The sequence below is a fragment of the Diabrotica undecimpunctata genome, chromosome 5 (assembly GCF_040954645.1).
Source record: "Diabrotica undecimpunctata isolate CICGRU chromosome 5, icDiaUnde3, whole genome shotgun sequence".
Lineage (NCBI taxonomy): Eukaryota > Metazoa > Arthropoda > Insecta > Coleoptera > Chrysomelidae > Diabrotica > Diabrotica undecimpunctata.
The window spans coordinates 133301356-133318960 of NC_092807.1; the positions used below are offsets into that span (position 1 = coordinate 133301356).

At 34.8% G+C, this 17605-nt stretch overlaps 1 protein-coding gene across 3 annotated transcripts in view; it reads right to left on the reverse strand.

Moving 5' to 3' along the window:
• Window positions 1–17605, reverse strand: part of LOC140441806 (lutropin-choriogonadotropic hormone receptor-like) — a 477770-nt gene that overhangs the window by 15561 nt on the left and 444604 nt on the right. For 2 of the 3 annotated variants that reach the window (XM_072532733.1, XM_072532732.1), the window contains 2 exons: window positions 11879–12164; window positions 8455–8814 (listed from right to left, as the gene is read on the reverse strand). In XM_072532733.1, the coding sequence (XP_072388834.1) occupies window positions 8455–8814; window positions 11879–12164 (646 nt within the window). The remainder of the gene's footprint in view (window positions 1–8454; window positions 8815–11878; window positions 12165–17605) is intronic. The other variant, XM_072532734.1, reaches the window with a different exon arrangement.

The window sequence follows — 17605 nt, forward strand, 5'->3', positions numbered from 1 at the left end:
GCTTCTCTGTCTATTAAGTTTGCCAAGAAATTTGTTCGCATTAAATTCACTGCAGAATGGTTAACATAAAACATTCATTCGATCGTAAATTTTACGAGATTACAATCTACGAGATTCGTTTCCTACATTCTATTCTTGTTTTTTTTTTGGGTTTACAGAAACATTCCGGTTCAGATATTTTCGGTCTACCATCCTCAAGAACTATGTTCATGAAAATCGAGTTTGAACTAAATGTAGGTATATAATTTATTTTCTACTTGAGCTGGTTTCAATACATATCTAGAGTTTTATTTGAAAAGTGGAACTGACTTGAATTTTTGTTTATTAAATAACATCAGTTAATAATTGTGTTTGTTTTATTTCATGTATATTCCAAAAATCATTGACTTATAAAACACGGTTTTTTGCATTTACGAAATAAACTGATGAATATTTTTATTTTAAATTACAGACGTAAAAGAATAACTTTAAACAGAATAAGCATACGCTCATAGTTTTTATAATGTTTTTATTAAGTATTCAATAAAAATGGCTAAAAGTGTCGTTTCATATATTCATATACTTCATATCTGAGTGTCTTCATATCAAAGACGGACATGTGTCATGCAAGAAAAATTGAAATAAATTGGTTTTTTTGTCTTCTTCTTCTTCACGTGTCATCTCCTCTAAGAAGGTTGGCAACCATCATGGCTAATCCCACTTTTGACACCGCTGCTCTAAAGAGGTCAGCAGAAGTGCAGTTAAACCAAACTCTCAAATTATTCAACCAGGAGATGCGTCTTCTTCCGCGACTCCTTCTACCCTTGCATTATTAATTGCAACTAGTTATAACGCTCGCCCCTCATGACATGTCCCAGATATTGCAGTTTTCTGACTTTAATTGTATTTAAAACCTCTCTATATTTTCCCATTCTTCTCAACACCTCAACATTTGTGACTCTATCCACCCAACTTATTCTTAATATCCTTTTGTAGGCCCATAACTCGAAGGCTTCCAATCTGTCCGAAACATCTTTCTTTAAAGTCCAAGATTCCAAACCATAAAATAATACAGAGAACACGTAGCATCTCAGAAGTCTTATCTTTAAAGAAATTGAAATGTCCCTGCTGTAGAGTAATTTTTTCAGTTTGTTGAAAGAATTTCTTACCTGTCCTATTCTTGCCTTAATCTCTTCTGTGTACTCATTATTTTCGTTAATTATTGTATCCAGATATTTATATTTTTCAACTTTTTTAATTTGTTCTTCATGTATTGTTATGTTTTCTTGGCGCTGTTAGGCTTTTGTAATTACCATAAATTGTATCTTTTTTGTGTTTAGGGATAGTCCGTTTTCTTCACTGACTTCTACCACTCTGGCAACCATTTGTTGTAAATCCTCAAGACATTCCGCTAATAAAATAGTGTCGTCGGCAAACCGTATATTATTGATTGGTCATTTATTGGTCATTTATTTTTATTCCCATAGTTAGTTTTTCTAGTGCTTCCTGGATTATTTCATCTGAATACAAATTCAACAAAGTAGGAGACAGGACACAGCCCTGCCTGACGCCTCTATCAATCTGTATTTCATTATTTTGAAAAGACGTTGTTCTCTTTAACCACAGCGATCTTATTATAATAGATAGCGCTAATGATTCTGATGTCTTTCATATCTAAGTTTTTCTTTTCAAGTAATTCGATAAGACGGTTATGTCTGACCTTATCTAAGGCTTTGTTGTAATCCAAGAAACACATATATACGGGCCAATTAACATCCATGCACCTTCGCACAAGTACATTCACAGCGAACAGGGCTTCCCTCGTTCCCAGTGCATTTCTAAATCCAAATTGTGTCACTTACGTCCTGCTCAAGTTTGTTGTGTATTCTTCGGTGTATAATTTTTAAAAATATTTTAAGCGTATGACTCATTAAAACTGATTATCCGGTGGTCTTGGCATTCTTTTGCATTTGGTTTTTTTGGTAGTGTTATGAATGTTGACATCAGCCAATCAGCCAATCTCTGGGAATGATTCTTGTACTGTATATTGTATTAAATAAGTCGACCAATATTCCAATTTGCTGTTCTTCTATTAACCGTATTATGTCTACAGGTATTTCGTCAGGACATGTTGCCTTGTTGTTCCTTGTTCGCTTTATCGCCTCTAATACCTCATCTTCTGTTATGTCTGGGCCGTTGTCGAATTTTTCCTGCTCTAGTACTATCTCAGTCCGTTCGTCTTTAAATAGCTCTTGAATATATTTCTGCTATATAAAAGAATGAATATCTTTTAAGCCTTTCACCGACGTCTATAATTATTTTGCCGTTTTTATCCAGCAGTATGTTTTATTTTTGCTTAATATTAGTGCCTGTTATTTCTCTAATTTTTTTATGAAGGTTTAAGTTATCATGTTTCTCTAAAAACTGTCTTTTTCCTTGCATCTCTGATCTTTCTCCTTTTACCATCTTTTTCTTTGCATCTCTGATCTTTCTCCTTATTTCTGTGTGTATAATATTATACATGTTTTTGTCTTTGGTTTTATAGGATCTTCTTGCTTCCATGAGATCCAGAATCTCATCAGTCATTCATTCATTTTTGTTCTTGATTAGCTTAGATGTTAGTGTTGTCTCACATGTGCGTATAAGAGCATATGCCATTTCCTGTTCGCATTTCCAGTAGGAATAATTTCTATTTTGGTGAGCTCTTCTTTAATTTTTAGTGTGACTTGCTCTTTTGTTGATGGATCTCTCAGACGGGGTACTTGTATCCTTTCTACTTTAGTTTTAGCCACAAGCTTTTGTAGATTAATTCTAAACCTTCCTACAACTGGGTTGTGATCTGATCTCCCATCAGCTCCGGGGTATGATTTTACTGAGTTTATGGAATTTCGGTATCGTTTGCAGATGAGAAGGTAGTCAATTTGGTTTCTAATGACGTTATGTTAGTTGTCTGCTTGAGATTTCCATGTATAAAGTCTCCTGGCCGGTAGATCATAATAGAAATTGGGGTTTTTTTTGTACACAGCTGCTATTATTCTTTTTAAAAAAGTCTAACTTCTTATAATTTTAGTGAAGGTTTTAAAAGTAATCTAGTGGACATTCTGATATCAGAAATATATAAAATTATTATAAAATTATTATTTGAAAATACAGATGTCCAGTGTTTTTGGACCAAAAATAGGTAAAGGTCCATGTTTTATTTAAATGTGATGGTAGGTGTCCGTTTTTGATGCCAAAAATTCTATTTGAAAGATTGAACCCTGGGTTTGGACCTAACTTAAAATTTAATGCTTATAACATTAATATAGGGAATCACTTATTTTAAATGAAAATTTCAGTTTTAAAATCTTTTATTCAAGTTGCTTTAGTACCTAAATTCAAAGCAATTTAACTGAAAATATATAAAGCAAAATATTCGAACTTATAAAATATTTAAACTTAAGTAACATTCATATTGAAATTAACACAAGATCACCATCAAAATCAGCATTATTATTTTTACAATCACATGAACCGTCACATTCAGCCGATATTTCAGGTTCTGCTTGCATTATGTTTTTGTACCACTGCAAAGTACCATTCTTCTTTTAATTTACTCCAAAATGTTTTTCAAACAATTTTGCTACGTCCTTAACCTTTTCTTCTTTTAGGGTCATACCAGTACGAATTTTTTTTGGGTTAATCTGTCCAATAGTGCAGTTGGTCTTACAAATTTTGCTCTCTGCACCAGTGTCAAGGTCATAAGCCATCTCTCCTTTCACAACGATGTTTCCCAATTTAGTTTTCCAAAGAACTATTCGTCGGCAGCTGGATATTCTGAAATGAAGTTGAGCCGTTGTTTTCATAAAACTTTTCGCTTCTTGTTTCCAGTCCAACGGTACCCAATCCCTTCCAATCAACTTAATCGTACCATATTTCTTAAAAATTTCTCTTTTCTCACAAATGTGTTGATTTTTTTAAATGTTTTCTCTATCATTCTAAATACTCTGTCGGCAGGAACGAATGAGTGCCCTGTTACAGAAAAGATTGTTTCAATATTTCGTATGCTTGTTGGAGCACGTCGAACATAGTTAAAATATTTATATTCTTATTTTGTCCAGCGCAACCATAAGACACCAAACGAATGGAGTCATATCATGAGAGATCAGCTGATCTCAACTCATTGAATACAATGGAAGCAACTTTGGATGATTATGGATGATTGGATTGGATGATTTTTTTTGCTTTGTCTTTTGCCCAGGTATAAATTGAGACAGGATACTGAGATTAAGGGATTCAATTGACAATCCTTTAACTACTGAAAAGTTATAACAGTAAAACTGTCGTGAATCGTACGCACTTTTGATCAGTTACTTTTGGCAAAACAATGTTTTTCTGACAATCAAAACTCAAAATAAAACATCGCTGTGGTTTTTCTCGCAGATGTTGGAAAAAGGCTTGGGTCTGTTTTTGTCCAACTCCATTTTAATTTTTAGACACCTTTTTCTTCCTCCGTTTTTTCCACTTAAATAAGGTTTTGTAATTCTAGGCAAGTACTACATTCATCCATGCTAGGGTAAGAGAATCCAATGTTGAAATCTGAGCAAAATATTTTCCTGAAAAATCCCTGAGTAACCTTATCAGGTTCTTCTTGACCATAATTGAACATTTTCCACATTTTGGCGATATTCAGGTATGATAGCAGGTAGACACGTGATAAGTGATGTCGTGAATAATGCTATTCAATAGCTTAAAAACTAGATATAACCTTATGAAATCGTAGGCTTCCACCGTAGGAATTTGTCGTCCTACCACGATGCAGCCACATGATTGGCCACTTCACAGATGAACCCACTTTTGGGTCACTCACAAATGACACGGTCCAAACCCGGAAGACGAATAAACTATAATTCTGACTCTGGCCGTGGAAGCCTACGATTTCATTTGACCAACCTCTACGGGGAGGTTATATTCCGCAAAACCTCAGAGTTCTCCAATCTTCGCTCTAAGGTTTCATCTCTACTTTCTTCGCTCACCTTCCTCTCTAGATGTCGTGATAATAACTTGGTTCCCAATTTTCTTGTTCTAAAACATCACATTTCCTCTTCATCTTCTTCCCGAATTCTACATCGAGCCAGCCTATCTCTACTTCGTGAACGGATTCAACATATTCGAAAAACCCTTAACTTTCAATCCCAAAAACTTTTTAAGCTGCATCTTGAACTCTCCAGAATTCTTAGTGTCGATGATTGGTCACTTTTAGACCGCATTTCCTATCATCAAGCCGATAAAATCCTTCTTCTAAGCAACGAAACTCACAAAAAGAAATTCCAATCCCTTGTATCTAAGAAAAAATCACATTCCACCACTTCTACTTCTCATTCACCTCTTACTAACACCGTCGTTAATCTTTCTTCTCACCAATTAACAAGTGCAGAAAGCAGTCTTCTATCTAAAGGTCTTAATTTTGCTATCACTCCTTCCAGAATTCCTACCGAAGAAATAGTTTCAAATGTGGAAGCGGCACTCCGCACAATTCCCAATATTCCAGCCGACCGTATCCGCTTTGACGTCGCTAAATGTCTTGATACAGCCAAAATCCCTACTTCCAATATATCTCGTGAGGAATTCATAGCTCTCAAAAATCTCCGTTCTCTTTCTGAGATAATAATCCTTCCTGCAGACAAAGGTAATGCCACAGTCATCCTGGATACTCCTTCCTATATAGAGAAAGTAAACGACTTACTTAGGGATACATCCTGTTATAATACAATTTCTCGAGACCCCACTTCTAGAGTCGAACGCGAAATTTCCCATGCCATCAAACAATCCGATCTTTCCGATGATGTTAAGAAGTCCATAGTTCCGAAAAACTCCATCTGACCCAGAATTTACGGTCTTCCCAAAATCCATAAAGACAACGTACCTCTTCGTCCCATTGTGACTACGATTAACTCTCCTACCTACAAACTCGCAAAGTACTTGTCGAATCAGTTTAAGACCTATACTGGTCGTACCTCTTCTTATGTCCGAAATTCCACACATTTCATCACCTTAATCTCCTCCCTCACGGTCGATCCCCAAGACATTCTCGTCAGTTTCGATGTATCATCCCTATTTACCAATATCCCCATACATGACTCTCTAGTTGTTCTGCGAGATCACTTGACCAATGATAACAAGTCCTTGGTTTTGGCAGATCTTGCGGAAAAATGCCTCCTTTCAACATATTTTTCTTTTAGAGGCAATTTCTATAAACAAATATCTGGAACACCAATGGGTTCTCCCCTTTCCCCTGTCATTGCTGACATGTTCATGGAAGCCTTTGAGTCTTTAGCCCTAGAATCTTACCCCTTAAAACCAAAAGTCTGGTTCCGCTACGTTGATGATACATTTATCATCTGGTTCCATGGTCAACATACCCTTTCTCCCTTTCTAGATCATCTTAACTCACAACATCCGAGTATAAAATTCACAATGGAAGTAGAAAATAATCGGTCCCTTCCCTTTCTCGATGTGTAAGTCACCTCCAAGCCCAATGGCCGATTGGGTCACTCTGTTTATAGAAAAAAGACTCACACGAATCGTTACCTACATGCTTCATCACACCACCATCCTGCCCAAAAGAATTCTGTGATCAACTCCTTGTGGTTTCCGAATCATGGTTTCCACTGGGACATGAGATACTCCGTTCTTGAATTTTCGCAACACTCCTTTAATTCTATGCTTAGTAATAGGCTGTAAAATCTTGTGAAAAGCATTCCTGCAAACGTTGAGATGACTGCCAGCGTGCTTTACAACCGAATATTGGAAGATTGTGGTTTTCCCCTTTATAGGCTCAAGCTTCTTTCTTTTGGGGTTGGGTGGGCCAGCCTGACAGTATTTCAAAATGAACGCATATTTCCTGCTTTTTCTGGGATGGAGTAAAGGGCTCCATGTCATCATGCATTGTTAAAAGCTGGCACTGGTATTCAACTCGGTGATGACAGATGGGGTATAGAGGAAGACCTTTGGCTGAGTACCTGCATGAACATACAACAGGAGGAATTAATTAAACTTTAGTTAATTCAATGAACAGCCTATTCATTCAAGTTAATAGTCAGAATTTTGATTGGCAATCTCTCAATTTTATGAAAAGATTTAGCAAGTGGTACTATGTTGGTCACGTTTTTACAGCCAACTTTCAAGTTTCATATTTTAAAATCATATCACTTGAAAACAATTCATAAATTGGATAAACATATACAGTAACTTCTAACATATCAAACTTTCACCCACTTATTGACAATTTGTTACAGCAATCAAATGTTAAGTACATGATTGAGTTCAATGATTAGACTTACTTTTGTCGTTTCTGGATGTTTTTTTTTCATTTTTCGGGATCGCACTTCCTCTTACGCGTCGTTACCATAATATTCGAAAAAAACAGTTTAAACTGTTGGCGGCCATTGTTGATTTCTCAGTCATGTGATCACAATACAGAATTTTCATTGACTGTTGGGGAGATGTCTGTTTTTGAAATAAACCGTTTGAAATAAACGGACAGGAGTCTGTTTTTGAAACAGACCTTCAACTGTAAAGTTGAAACTAACGTATTTGCGTCCATGTTGGAAGGAATCTATTATCACCGTTGAAAAGAACAGGAACAATTCTATAAGAAACCACTACTAACTAAATTTTTATTTTTTTGACACATGTCCGCTTTGATCTGAAGCCACTCCTCACTCTTCATATGTTTCGAGTAAATGCACCGAAATAATATACACCTACAACGTAACATTTTACTAAACGTCAAAACCGATTTAGTCACAATAAATTTTATGTCAAGCCACTGTTATGTTATGTTTGGCTAAAAAATTCGCTAGTTGTTTGGATAACCTGTTTATATATGGAAGAGTTATATACGTAGTCTTGGTACTGTTGATTTTATTATTATTGGTATTGTAAAATTTATTTAGTCTTAATTTTAAAACCGTTTCTGTAGTCTGTAGTCTAAATCTGTTTTGTAGATCTATAGATCTCTAGAAGGCAGAATTCATGGTTGAAGAATCTACGTGATTGGTATCAATGCAGATCGATTGATTTGTTTAGAGCATCAGGTTCAAAAATAAAAATAGCCATTATGATTGCCAACCTCCGTAGGGAGACGGCACTCTAAGAAGAAGATCAGCAAGATCTACAATTGTACACTTCTTATGACCAAATGGATGGTGAGCTTTATGGCTAATTTATCGTTAAGAGCATGCTTATTTTGTCAGCCACATAGTTTTAATTGTGGTTTAATTGTTGTAGTAAACTTTAGTTTTGGATGGTACCTGCTAAAATAATTTAAAATTTCGTTCATTTTGTTTGTTGGGATAGCACAGTCACAGACTTCGATTCGACTACAGTACAAAGAACGAATAATTTTTATCGCAATAAGAACAGAAATACGAAATACAGTATGCGTTTTTAAGTAAGACACCAAATAGTTTAAATAAGTAAATAAAAACTTACCTTCTCTTATAGATTTATACATGCTTCCATAGCAGACACAAATTAATCCAAATGCTAACGCATTGAAGGCTAGTAATGTCGACAAGTAAATGGTATCAGCTTTTCCCTTAGATTCTAATGGTAAACATATACTTGTCTTGGAATAACTGCTAATGCCAATCAGTGGCAAAGTTGCCATAAATATCGCACATATCCAGCCGGCTAACATAACTTTGACCGCATTTCTTAACTTAAGCCGTTTGTTTAAGTGAATTGCCCAAGTTATGGTATACCACCGTTCAGTGGTTATGACTGTAAGTGTGTAGACTGAAAGAATATTTCCAAAAACAGTTAGAAATCCAGCGACGTCGCAGCCATTGCCTAAAATTAAAGGGCAACTTTATATTTCTTGCCAAAATTAATTAATTTTTTGAACCAATTTAAAGTTAGCTTTAAACTGTCAGTTCTTTTGAACTCAAAGAGATCATTTGTTTCTAGAGGACACAGAGTAAAATATTTTAAAATTAGAGAATTTTAAAATTATTTAGGAGTATGATTTTTTAAATAAATTTCATTGCTTTGAACTCAGTTAATAAATTTAAAGTTTTAAAACTTTACTTTACAAAACCATAGGTAAGGTAGTAGTTAGAGATCAGCTAGTACAAGGAAATCATTTGTATAACGAGTAATTTAAGCAAATCACTGAGCCACAAATAATATATACATTAAACTGCAAGGCCAAAAGAACAATAACAATAATGAAAGAATCGCAGCCCACGACGAAAAAAGACTTCATAGTTAAAAGACTTGCGAGATTACTATTATAGAAGCCACAGTTAGAATGCATTGCAGGTAAGATAGGCAATGTACTTCTTACGGGAGTACAGCCGATCACGTTGCCGGTTTGCCCCGAGCGGCGCATCAGGACCAGATTTAAAAATCATAGCACTGAAATATACGCGTATACAACAGTTGCCTATGGTTGTCTAAAAGACTATCATTATTGTTTCACCTAAAGCATGATTCAATCATCGATGTATAAATAAGAGAGTTATATTGTTGAACTAAACAATAACTTAAAGAAAAATACTATAAAAAAAGTAAAATATATTAAAAACTCATTGATATTAATTTTCAATATCTTTCATTATAAGCACATTCTTTCGGAAATAAAGATCATTATAAAGGAGAAGCGAATCAGTTTTAATCCCCATTATCCACGCAAAGCAAATATGTCTCTTTATAGATTTGGCTACTGGCCATTAGACCAAAAACTTGTTGGCAAAAACTACAAATGCTCAGTTCTATTGTATTTTCGCAAGCGTATGAAAGTATTATGCAGCCGTTGCCAATATCTGTCCTGAATTTCAAACAGGGTATAACTCTTAGCGTGCAAGTAAAAAGTGTGGTATTAAAGATATTGAACTATCATCTGAACTTAAAAAATGGCGACAGCTTGACTATTACTGTAAAAAAAGTTTCGAAAATGTGGAGTCTGAGTGTTCCCAAAATCTATGATATCCGCGAAGAGGCCTAACAATGCGAACTGAAACCGATACAAAAAAGAAAGAAAAACTGTGAACAAATTCGAATATATTATCTCACTAAAATGCTACGATTCATCAAATAAGTGTATTACCTTCTGCATAGAACAAAAATCTTTGTCTTTTGAAAGGTGGCAAATATAATTTGAAGTGAGGAAACGAGAATTAATGTGGGATTACAAATGGACTAATTTGTGATTGAACAAACAGTTTCCAGTTTCACGTGATAATACTTACAATGATGGAGTGAAATCTTGAATAAGGAAAATTGTCCATGATTTTTTTTTTAAACATACCACCAACCGTGGACAGCATAATAACCAGAGTGAAGGATAAAGAGGACCTATCAGCTTTTTCAAAAACCATATTTTGTAGGCTACTAAATGACATAGGTTTCGAATATGGTAAAAGAGGTCGAGATTCGATAACGATGAAAAGAAAAGATATATTCTAAGGACACAAGTACCTCAGACAAATAAAAACATTGAGGAAGAAGGATAATGTAAACCTTGTTTATACCGATGAATCTTGGACTAACGTCGGTGCTTCAGTCAAAAAGGAATGTTCAATATAAAGATTATTAAGATAAAAGATTATTCTAAGATAAAAGATAAGACTCCCATAGATAGGTTTAGTAACATTGTCTACAACATTCCATGTCTCTCTTGCAACAATTCCTACATCGGTCAAACATCTCAATTATTGAAATCACGTATTACACTACACAAAAGTGATTCTCGACTTCACCCTGACCGTTGTGCATTAGCCAAACATGTCCATTCTACTGGTCATCTCATGGACTATACGAACACTACAATTCTCCACCGTGAGAACAATAAATCTAAAAGAGAGTTCATTGAAATGTCTTATATTTTCCTTAACGATTTCTCCATTAATGTTAAGAGTGACATTAAGAATCTAAGCGATATATACCACTTCTTACTTAAATCAGATACCAAGAACAATACAACATCACAGATAACTAACTTGACTGATATATCCATTAACAACTAACCTACCTTTATAATTAATTTTCATTAACTAAAAAAGATAACATTCCCTTGCTTTTGTTAGATACATCTCAATAAGATATAATACATGAACAATAGAATATAATTAAATAAAGAAAATCAAAATAATATTTCCCTATACTGGGATTTAATTTCATTCGTTTTTACCAATGAACCTTAACGACATAAAGATTCATAAGAACTACTGAATTTGTCAGCGCTTGCGTTCTGGCTAAAACAGAACCTCACTTTTAAACTTTCTAAAAATCAAAAATTTAGTTATTGCCGACAATTCAAAGAATTACCTCCTTTTAAATGTAGTTACATTGGGTTTTTCGATTAACCTTGGGTAAACCTTTGCGTGTTAAGTTCAAAGCTACCATACATTTCAAACCTTAAAAAAAACTTTTTTTGCACATAGCAACAAAAAAACACCACTATGTTACTAGCAAAGTTTTTTAATATTCTAACTCTACAATTCTAAGTTACGGTAAGATCAATAATGTTTTAATAGATAATATATGGTAGCTAATTATAATTTATTCTCTTTCAGCCCTGAAGAAGCCAAATTAATTCTCTTTGGCGAAAACGTTCGGCGAAACAATTGATACTCATTAGAGTCTTTCTTGCAGATTTCTCAAATATTTAAGAGTTTACTATTTAACTTTATAATTAAAAAAATTAAAATAAAATAAATTTATTTTCTCTCTCTCTATATATATATATATATATATATATATATATATATATATATATATATATATATATATATATATATATATATATATATATATATATATATATATATATATCCAATACAAAAGTGTAGTGTACATATATTAATAACGAAAGTCCCGTTATAAATGGTATTAATTTTTTTGTGGACCTTACCTTCTTGCCAATCAATTGCAGAATTAAAGTAGGCGCCTATGGAACAAGCGTCAACAACTGCAATTAGTAAAAGATGAACGCCAATGCATAGATCCGCAAATGCTAAATTACACATTAAGAATTTTGAAACGGTTAGTCTAAAGTGTGAGGTGGCTATAACAACAATGACGAATAAATTACCAATTACAGCTGAAAATGAAATAAACCATACGGGAACTCGTAAAGCCCAATTGCCCATAAGATCTTCACATGGATTAAAAGCATCTGGCGCGGGTACACATTTTACCTGAAAACGTCAACAATTTAATTACTTCGAAATTATCACTAGCATCTTAAAAATTATATATGAGAATTGATTTTATTTGAAATTTGAACTCATTAGATTGACCTCTTTAAATTTTGCGTTATTTTGGAAAAGTATATTTTGGCCCCTTTTATTGGTTTACAGAATATTCTTTAAGATTGTAAAAAGAGAATGGATTATTTCAAAATTTAAAATTTAAAAACATGTTTTCAAATCAAATAATGTTTTATTAAACAATTGAATACGATTTGTAGGCAACAATAATTGAAGCGAAAGGCGCCCATTTTAACAAAGATTTCTTTTAAAAAAGACAGAAATTAAACATATAGGCAATATAGGCAAACTTATTATATAAAGTGAATTAACTTAATATTAACTTAATAAATAAATTAAGTTAAAATTATTAATTACACATTGCTACCTCTTTAAAATTTTAGTATTAAGGTCCATTCGCTTAGCTCGGGCATATTTTGACAGATTCATAGTAGGAAACCTACAATACAAATATCCTACCTCTCAATATTAATAGCTTAAATATACTTACTATTAAAGACTTCTTCAATTTAAAAAAGAAGAATTATTCTAAGTAGTGGAAGTGTATACTAAACCCATAAATTTTTCCCTGTATTTTTAAAATATAATATTTGAGTTGTTATAATTTACCATATTGTAGTAAATGTTTGTATTATTCGCGTTGTTTATTTTATTTAATATAGTTTTATTGTTCTATTATTTTTGTTTATTTTTTTGTTAGTGTCATCCTGGTGCCTTAGTTGTGGACTAATACGCACCCTGATGCGCATCGCCCCGTTTTTGAACATCATTATATTTTTCTATTGGCCGAGAGATCTGAAAATGCCATATAAATAATAATATACTTATAAATATGCGACATTTTTCAGCTCTCGGATCAGTCTAGTCTCGGCTCCCAAATAGGGTCTCTGCACCCTGGGAGTCCGATGTCGGGGCGCTACTCCAGTTCTACGAACACTTTAGACTCTGTGGCTGGGCCTTGCCCACATCCTAAACCGAGTTTCATTTATTTCCTGTGTAAGAAATACCTAAGATGGAAGATACGCAGAGGGTTCTTCAAATAGACTGGTCGAAGGCCCTCTGTAAGGCACCGTGGGAGTGTATAAGTGGCCATATTTTGACAAGCCCTTACATCCCATATGGTGATATGGCGCCCAACAAAACACACAAGCCTACGACCCAGGCTCCCACCGAGCTCAGCTAAAGCTCTCACAGCAGCAGCAGCTAATGGTATCATCGACCAATTTTGCAGTTCCTGACACTGTCCAGTGTCGGAGGTTTCAGCGATCGAGAAGTCACCAGTTCCAGAAGCTACTGAGGCCCCCGGAGTAGCCGCGGAGTCACTCCCTGCCCTACTGCATGTGGTACATATACCACGTAGGCACAGGCATACCCCCTACTAAGAAACCGGCTGGCAAATGACTATGGGTTACTGATGAGCTAGAGGAGAACGAAGTCGAAAGTGCTGTGATGGAAGACAGTACCTGCAAAAGAAGAAGATGACCACCGGAAGCTGCTGTGAAGTATTGTGAATGAGGTACAGACTTTATTTTCAATATTTTCATAAACTTTTAAACTGTTTTCATAACTTTTTATAAACTTGTTATAAATTTTTTTCAACATTTTCATAAATATTTGTCTAGAGATACATTTCTGGTACTATACTAATGTAATTTAATTGTATTTTGTATTGTATTTGCATAAATGTTGTTTTAAATAAATTTCTTCCCAGCCATAGAGTCTCCAAAGAGAGGGAGATGTCATCCTGGTGCCTTAGTCATGGACTAATACGCACCCTGATGCGCATCGCCTCGCCTTTAAACATCATTATATTTTTCTATTGGCCGAGAGATCTGTAAATGCCATATAAATATTAATATACTTTTAAATATGCGACATCCGACGACACAGCGATAGCGGCCAAACACAGAAATGTAGACATAACAGTCACCAACCTACAGACAGCATTAGACGACATAGAAGAATGAAGTCTAAAGTGGAAAATTGCACTAAACTCAGACAAGACGCAAGCCGTACTTTTTAAAAAGAGGCGAGAACAACCGGAAGAACAGGTAACTGTGCAAGACAATCCCATCGAGTGGAAAAGCGAAGCAAAATACCTCGGTGTAATAATGGATAAAGGATTAACTTTTAACAAACATGTAGAAGCCACAATACAAAAAGCAAATATGGCAAGAGCCGCAATAAGAGGCCTAGCAGGAAGGAAAAGCAAACTTCGCATCAAAACCAAAATAAGATTAATAAACAGTATAGTCATTCCTATACTGACCTACGCGTCACTTGCATGGGGACATATATGCAACACGACCAAAAAGAAAATAAAGGCACAACACAACAAAAGCCTAAGACAAGCGGTAAACGTATCAAGATACGTAGCTGAAAGATTCCTTTTCAGAGAATTAGAGCAAATCAGAGTGACTGACACAATGAAAGAAAAGGCCAGAATAAAGTTCGCAGAATTAGAGAACCACCCCAGTCACATTCTACGAGAGATAATGAGGTTTGACGCTTTCCACAGATGGAAGCACAAAAGACCTAAACAACAGATAGTCGACTAAAAGAAAACCAGAGCGAGAAATAAAAAACCCCCCCCCCCCAGAGGGAAACGTAACCATACAAAACCCCAGAGTGAAAAGAAACTCCAAAATCATAAACACTCACACAAGGAAGATAGTTCGTAGCTCAAATCACCCAGAATATCGCCTCGTACACAGTGAGCCCAGCAGCTCACACAAGGATACAGTCTATATTGTGGTATCGTATAATATTTTATATATTTTCTTTATTATGATGTCCACAGGTCACCTACAAAAAAAAACACAAAAAATTGGCCTCGGCCACCAAAAAAATCAAAAAAATACTAACAAAAACCGGCTTCGGCCACCAAAAAAAATTAACAAAAACCCCAAAACCCGGGCACGGAGGGCCCAACCCCTTGAGCACCAAGTCGCCGAACTGAGCCGGGACTTAGAGCGGAGACTTGAGGCCCAAGTAAGCAATTTTAGTTCGCGGATAAGCCACAGTAAGATAACAGGAATATAGCGAAGATGCGCTGTCCTGAGTCTTTGCATTTGGTTAGGAAACCATGTTGGGGTTCTATTACCCAGGACCTCCACATGAAGAGCATTTGGCTGATTGTTGTGCCTCTATAGCGCCTCAGAGTGCTATAGGGGGGAAAGGGATGGTCTAGAGGATTGGAGCACGGTGGGGTGACTCCTGTTTTTACTCGAGTTAACACACCTTGCTCCAATGAATTGTTACACCCGATCGTACTACCTGGGTGAACATTTCTCATAGGCTGGGTTGAATTAAATTGCTTGCTTGCTTGCATATGCGACATTTTTCAGCTCTCGGATCAGTCTAGTCTCGGCTCCCAAATAGGGTCTCTGCACCCTGAAAGTCCGATGTCGGGGCGCTGCTCCAGTTCTACGAACACTTTAGACTCTGTGGCTGGGCCTTGCCCACCTCCTAAACCGAGTTTCATTTATTTCCTGTGTAAGAAATACCTAAGATGGAAGATACGCAGAGGGTTCTTCGAATAGACTGGTCGAAGGCCCTCTGTAAGGCACCGTGGGAGTGTATAAGTGGCCATATTTTGACAAGCCCTTACATCCCATATGGTGATATTAGTTCTATTTAGTTAATTAGTTCCATTTTGAATTTTATTATTATGGATAGTCAAAGTTTTCGATTTGTCCCATCAGCTAATGCTTTGGTAAGTTTTTCTTAAATAAATATGATAAATGTTCTACAAAAGTTATATTTTTAGACGAGTAAGGATGCTATTAAATTACAAGGTAATGAAACTGCAGAAAGGTTTATTAAAAAAACCTACCATTTTTTAAAATTATTTACCGAATGAAATCCTGTTGAGATAAGTTGATCATTAAAATATGTTTATTGAATTATGTAAATGTTACAAATGTTCTGAATAACAAAAACATTTCAGTTAATATCAAGTTCAGTTTGACATAGCGTCAATAATCAAATTCGCTTAGAAATTTATCGCATGTATAAAGAAAGTGAGTTTCTATTATATAAAAAATAGTAATGTACGTAACAACTTCCGAAAGTGATATTTTACGAGACGAGTAGGAACTTTTCAGGGCGAGCCGTAAGGCCTGGAATCCTGAGAGTCTCGTAAACTTACTTTTGGATCATGTTTCATATAAAGAATGTATGGATAAACTTGACTTTACTAAACTTTAAAGTTACTCTCGTGAATTCAACATTAGAAAAATCTACTTATGAATATTAATTAAAGACAATTATAAGAATTATTTACATCGATAATGTTAGGAATATTAACAGAAGTGGCATGATTGAAATTAGTGTTAGATGTGTCAGTACTTATTTTGAGATATTTTTTTGAGATATTAACTTGGTTGCGGCCATTTTCAATCTGTGAAGCTATGTGAATTTTATGTCTTAAAGAATTTTTTACGTGTCCCTATTCTACATTAGAACACGATACAAATAGACACAGAAAAGCTAAAAGTCGATAAAGGAAAATATGCTAGCAAATTAAAAACCGCCCAAGCACTGAATCTAGAACAACTCAGCGTTAATAAAATTAACTCAGTTATAACAAAAGAACTATTGAATGCTAGCTCAGAAGTAGCAACCCGCCATATCAACAAAAAATCCAAAATAAGTGCAGAATCGAAGAATATGCTGAAGCAACGAAAAAAACTCCTGTCACTAAACAAAAGAAATACCACAGAATACAAAGAACTTAATCGAGCCATACGAAAACAGATGAAAGACGATATTGAAAAACATCAACAAGAACATGTAGAAAGAGTGATAGAGAAAAATCGAAGTCTGAAATATACCAAACCGAAATTAGGAAAGAAAAATATTATAACTATAAAAAATCAACAAGGCCAACTAGAAACAAGCAAAGCTCAGATATCAAACATAGTTGAAAACTTCCGTTATACCGCTCAAGAAACGATCCCCCCGACTCTTCAAAGCAAAATCTGAGAAGACAAATAACAAACGTAAATTCTGAAGTAATGGCCGAAATAAGCGGAGTAGAAATAGAAAATGCAATTAAAAAATTGAAAAGAAATAAAGCACCGGGTAGTGATGGAATTTTGGCAGAAATGTAGAAAGAAGGCGGAGAAGAAGTCATCAGGTACCTAAAAATACTTTTTAATAAATGCCTATTTGAAGGAAACATACCAAAGGAATGGAATACTGCTAACACAATATTAATACACAAAAAAGGGGGCAATACAGATCTGAAAAATTATCGTCCAATATCACTACTATCACAACTTTATAAAACATTCACAAAAATAATTACAAATAGATTGACAACAAAGTTCGATGTATATCAACCAGTAGAGCAAGCCGGATTTAGA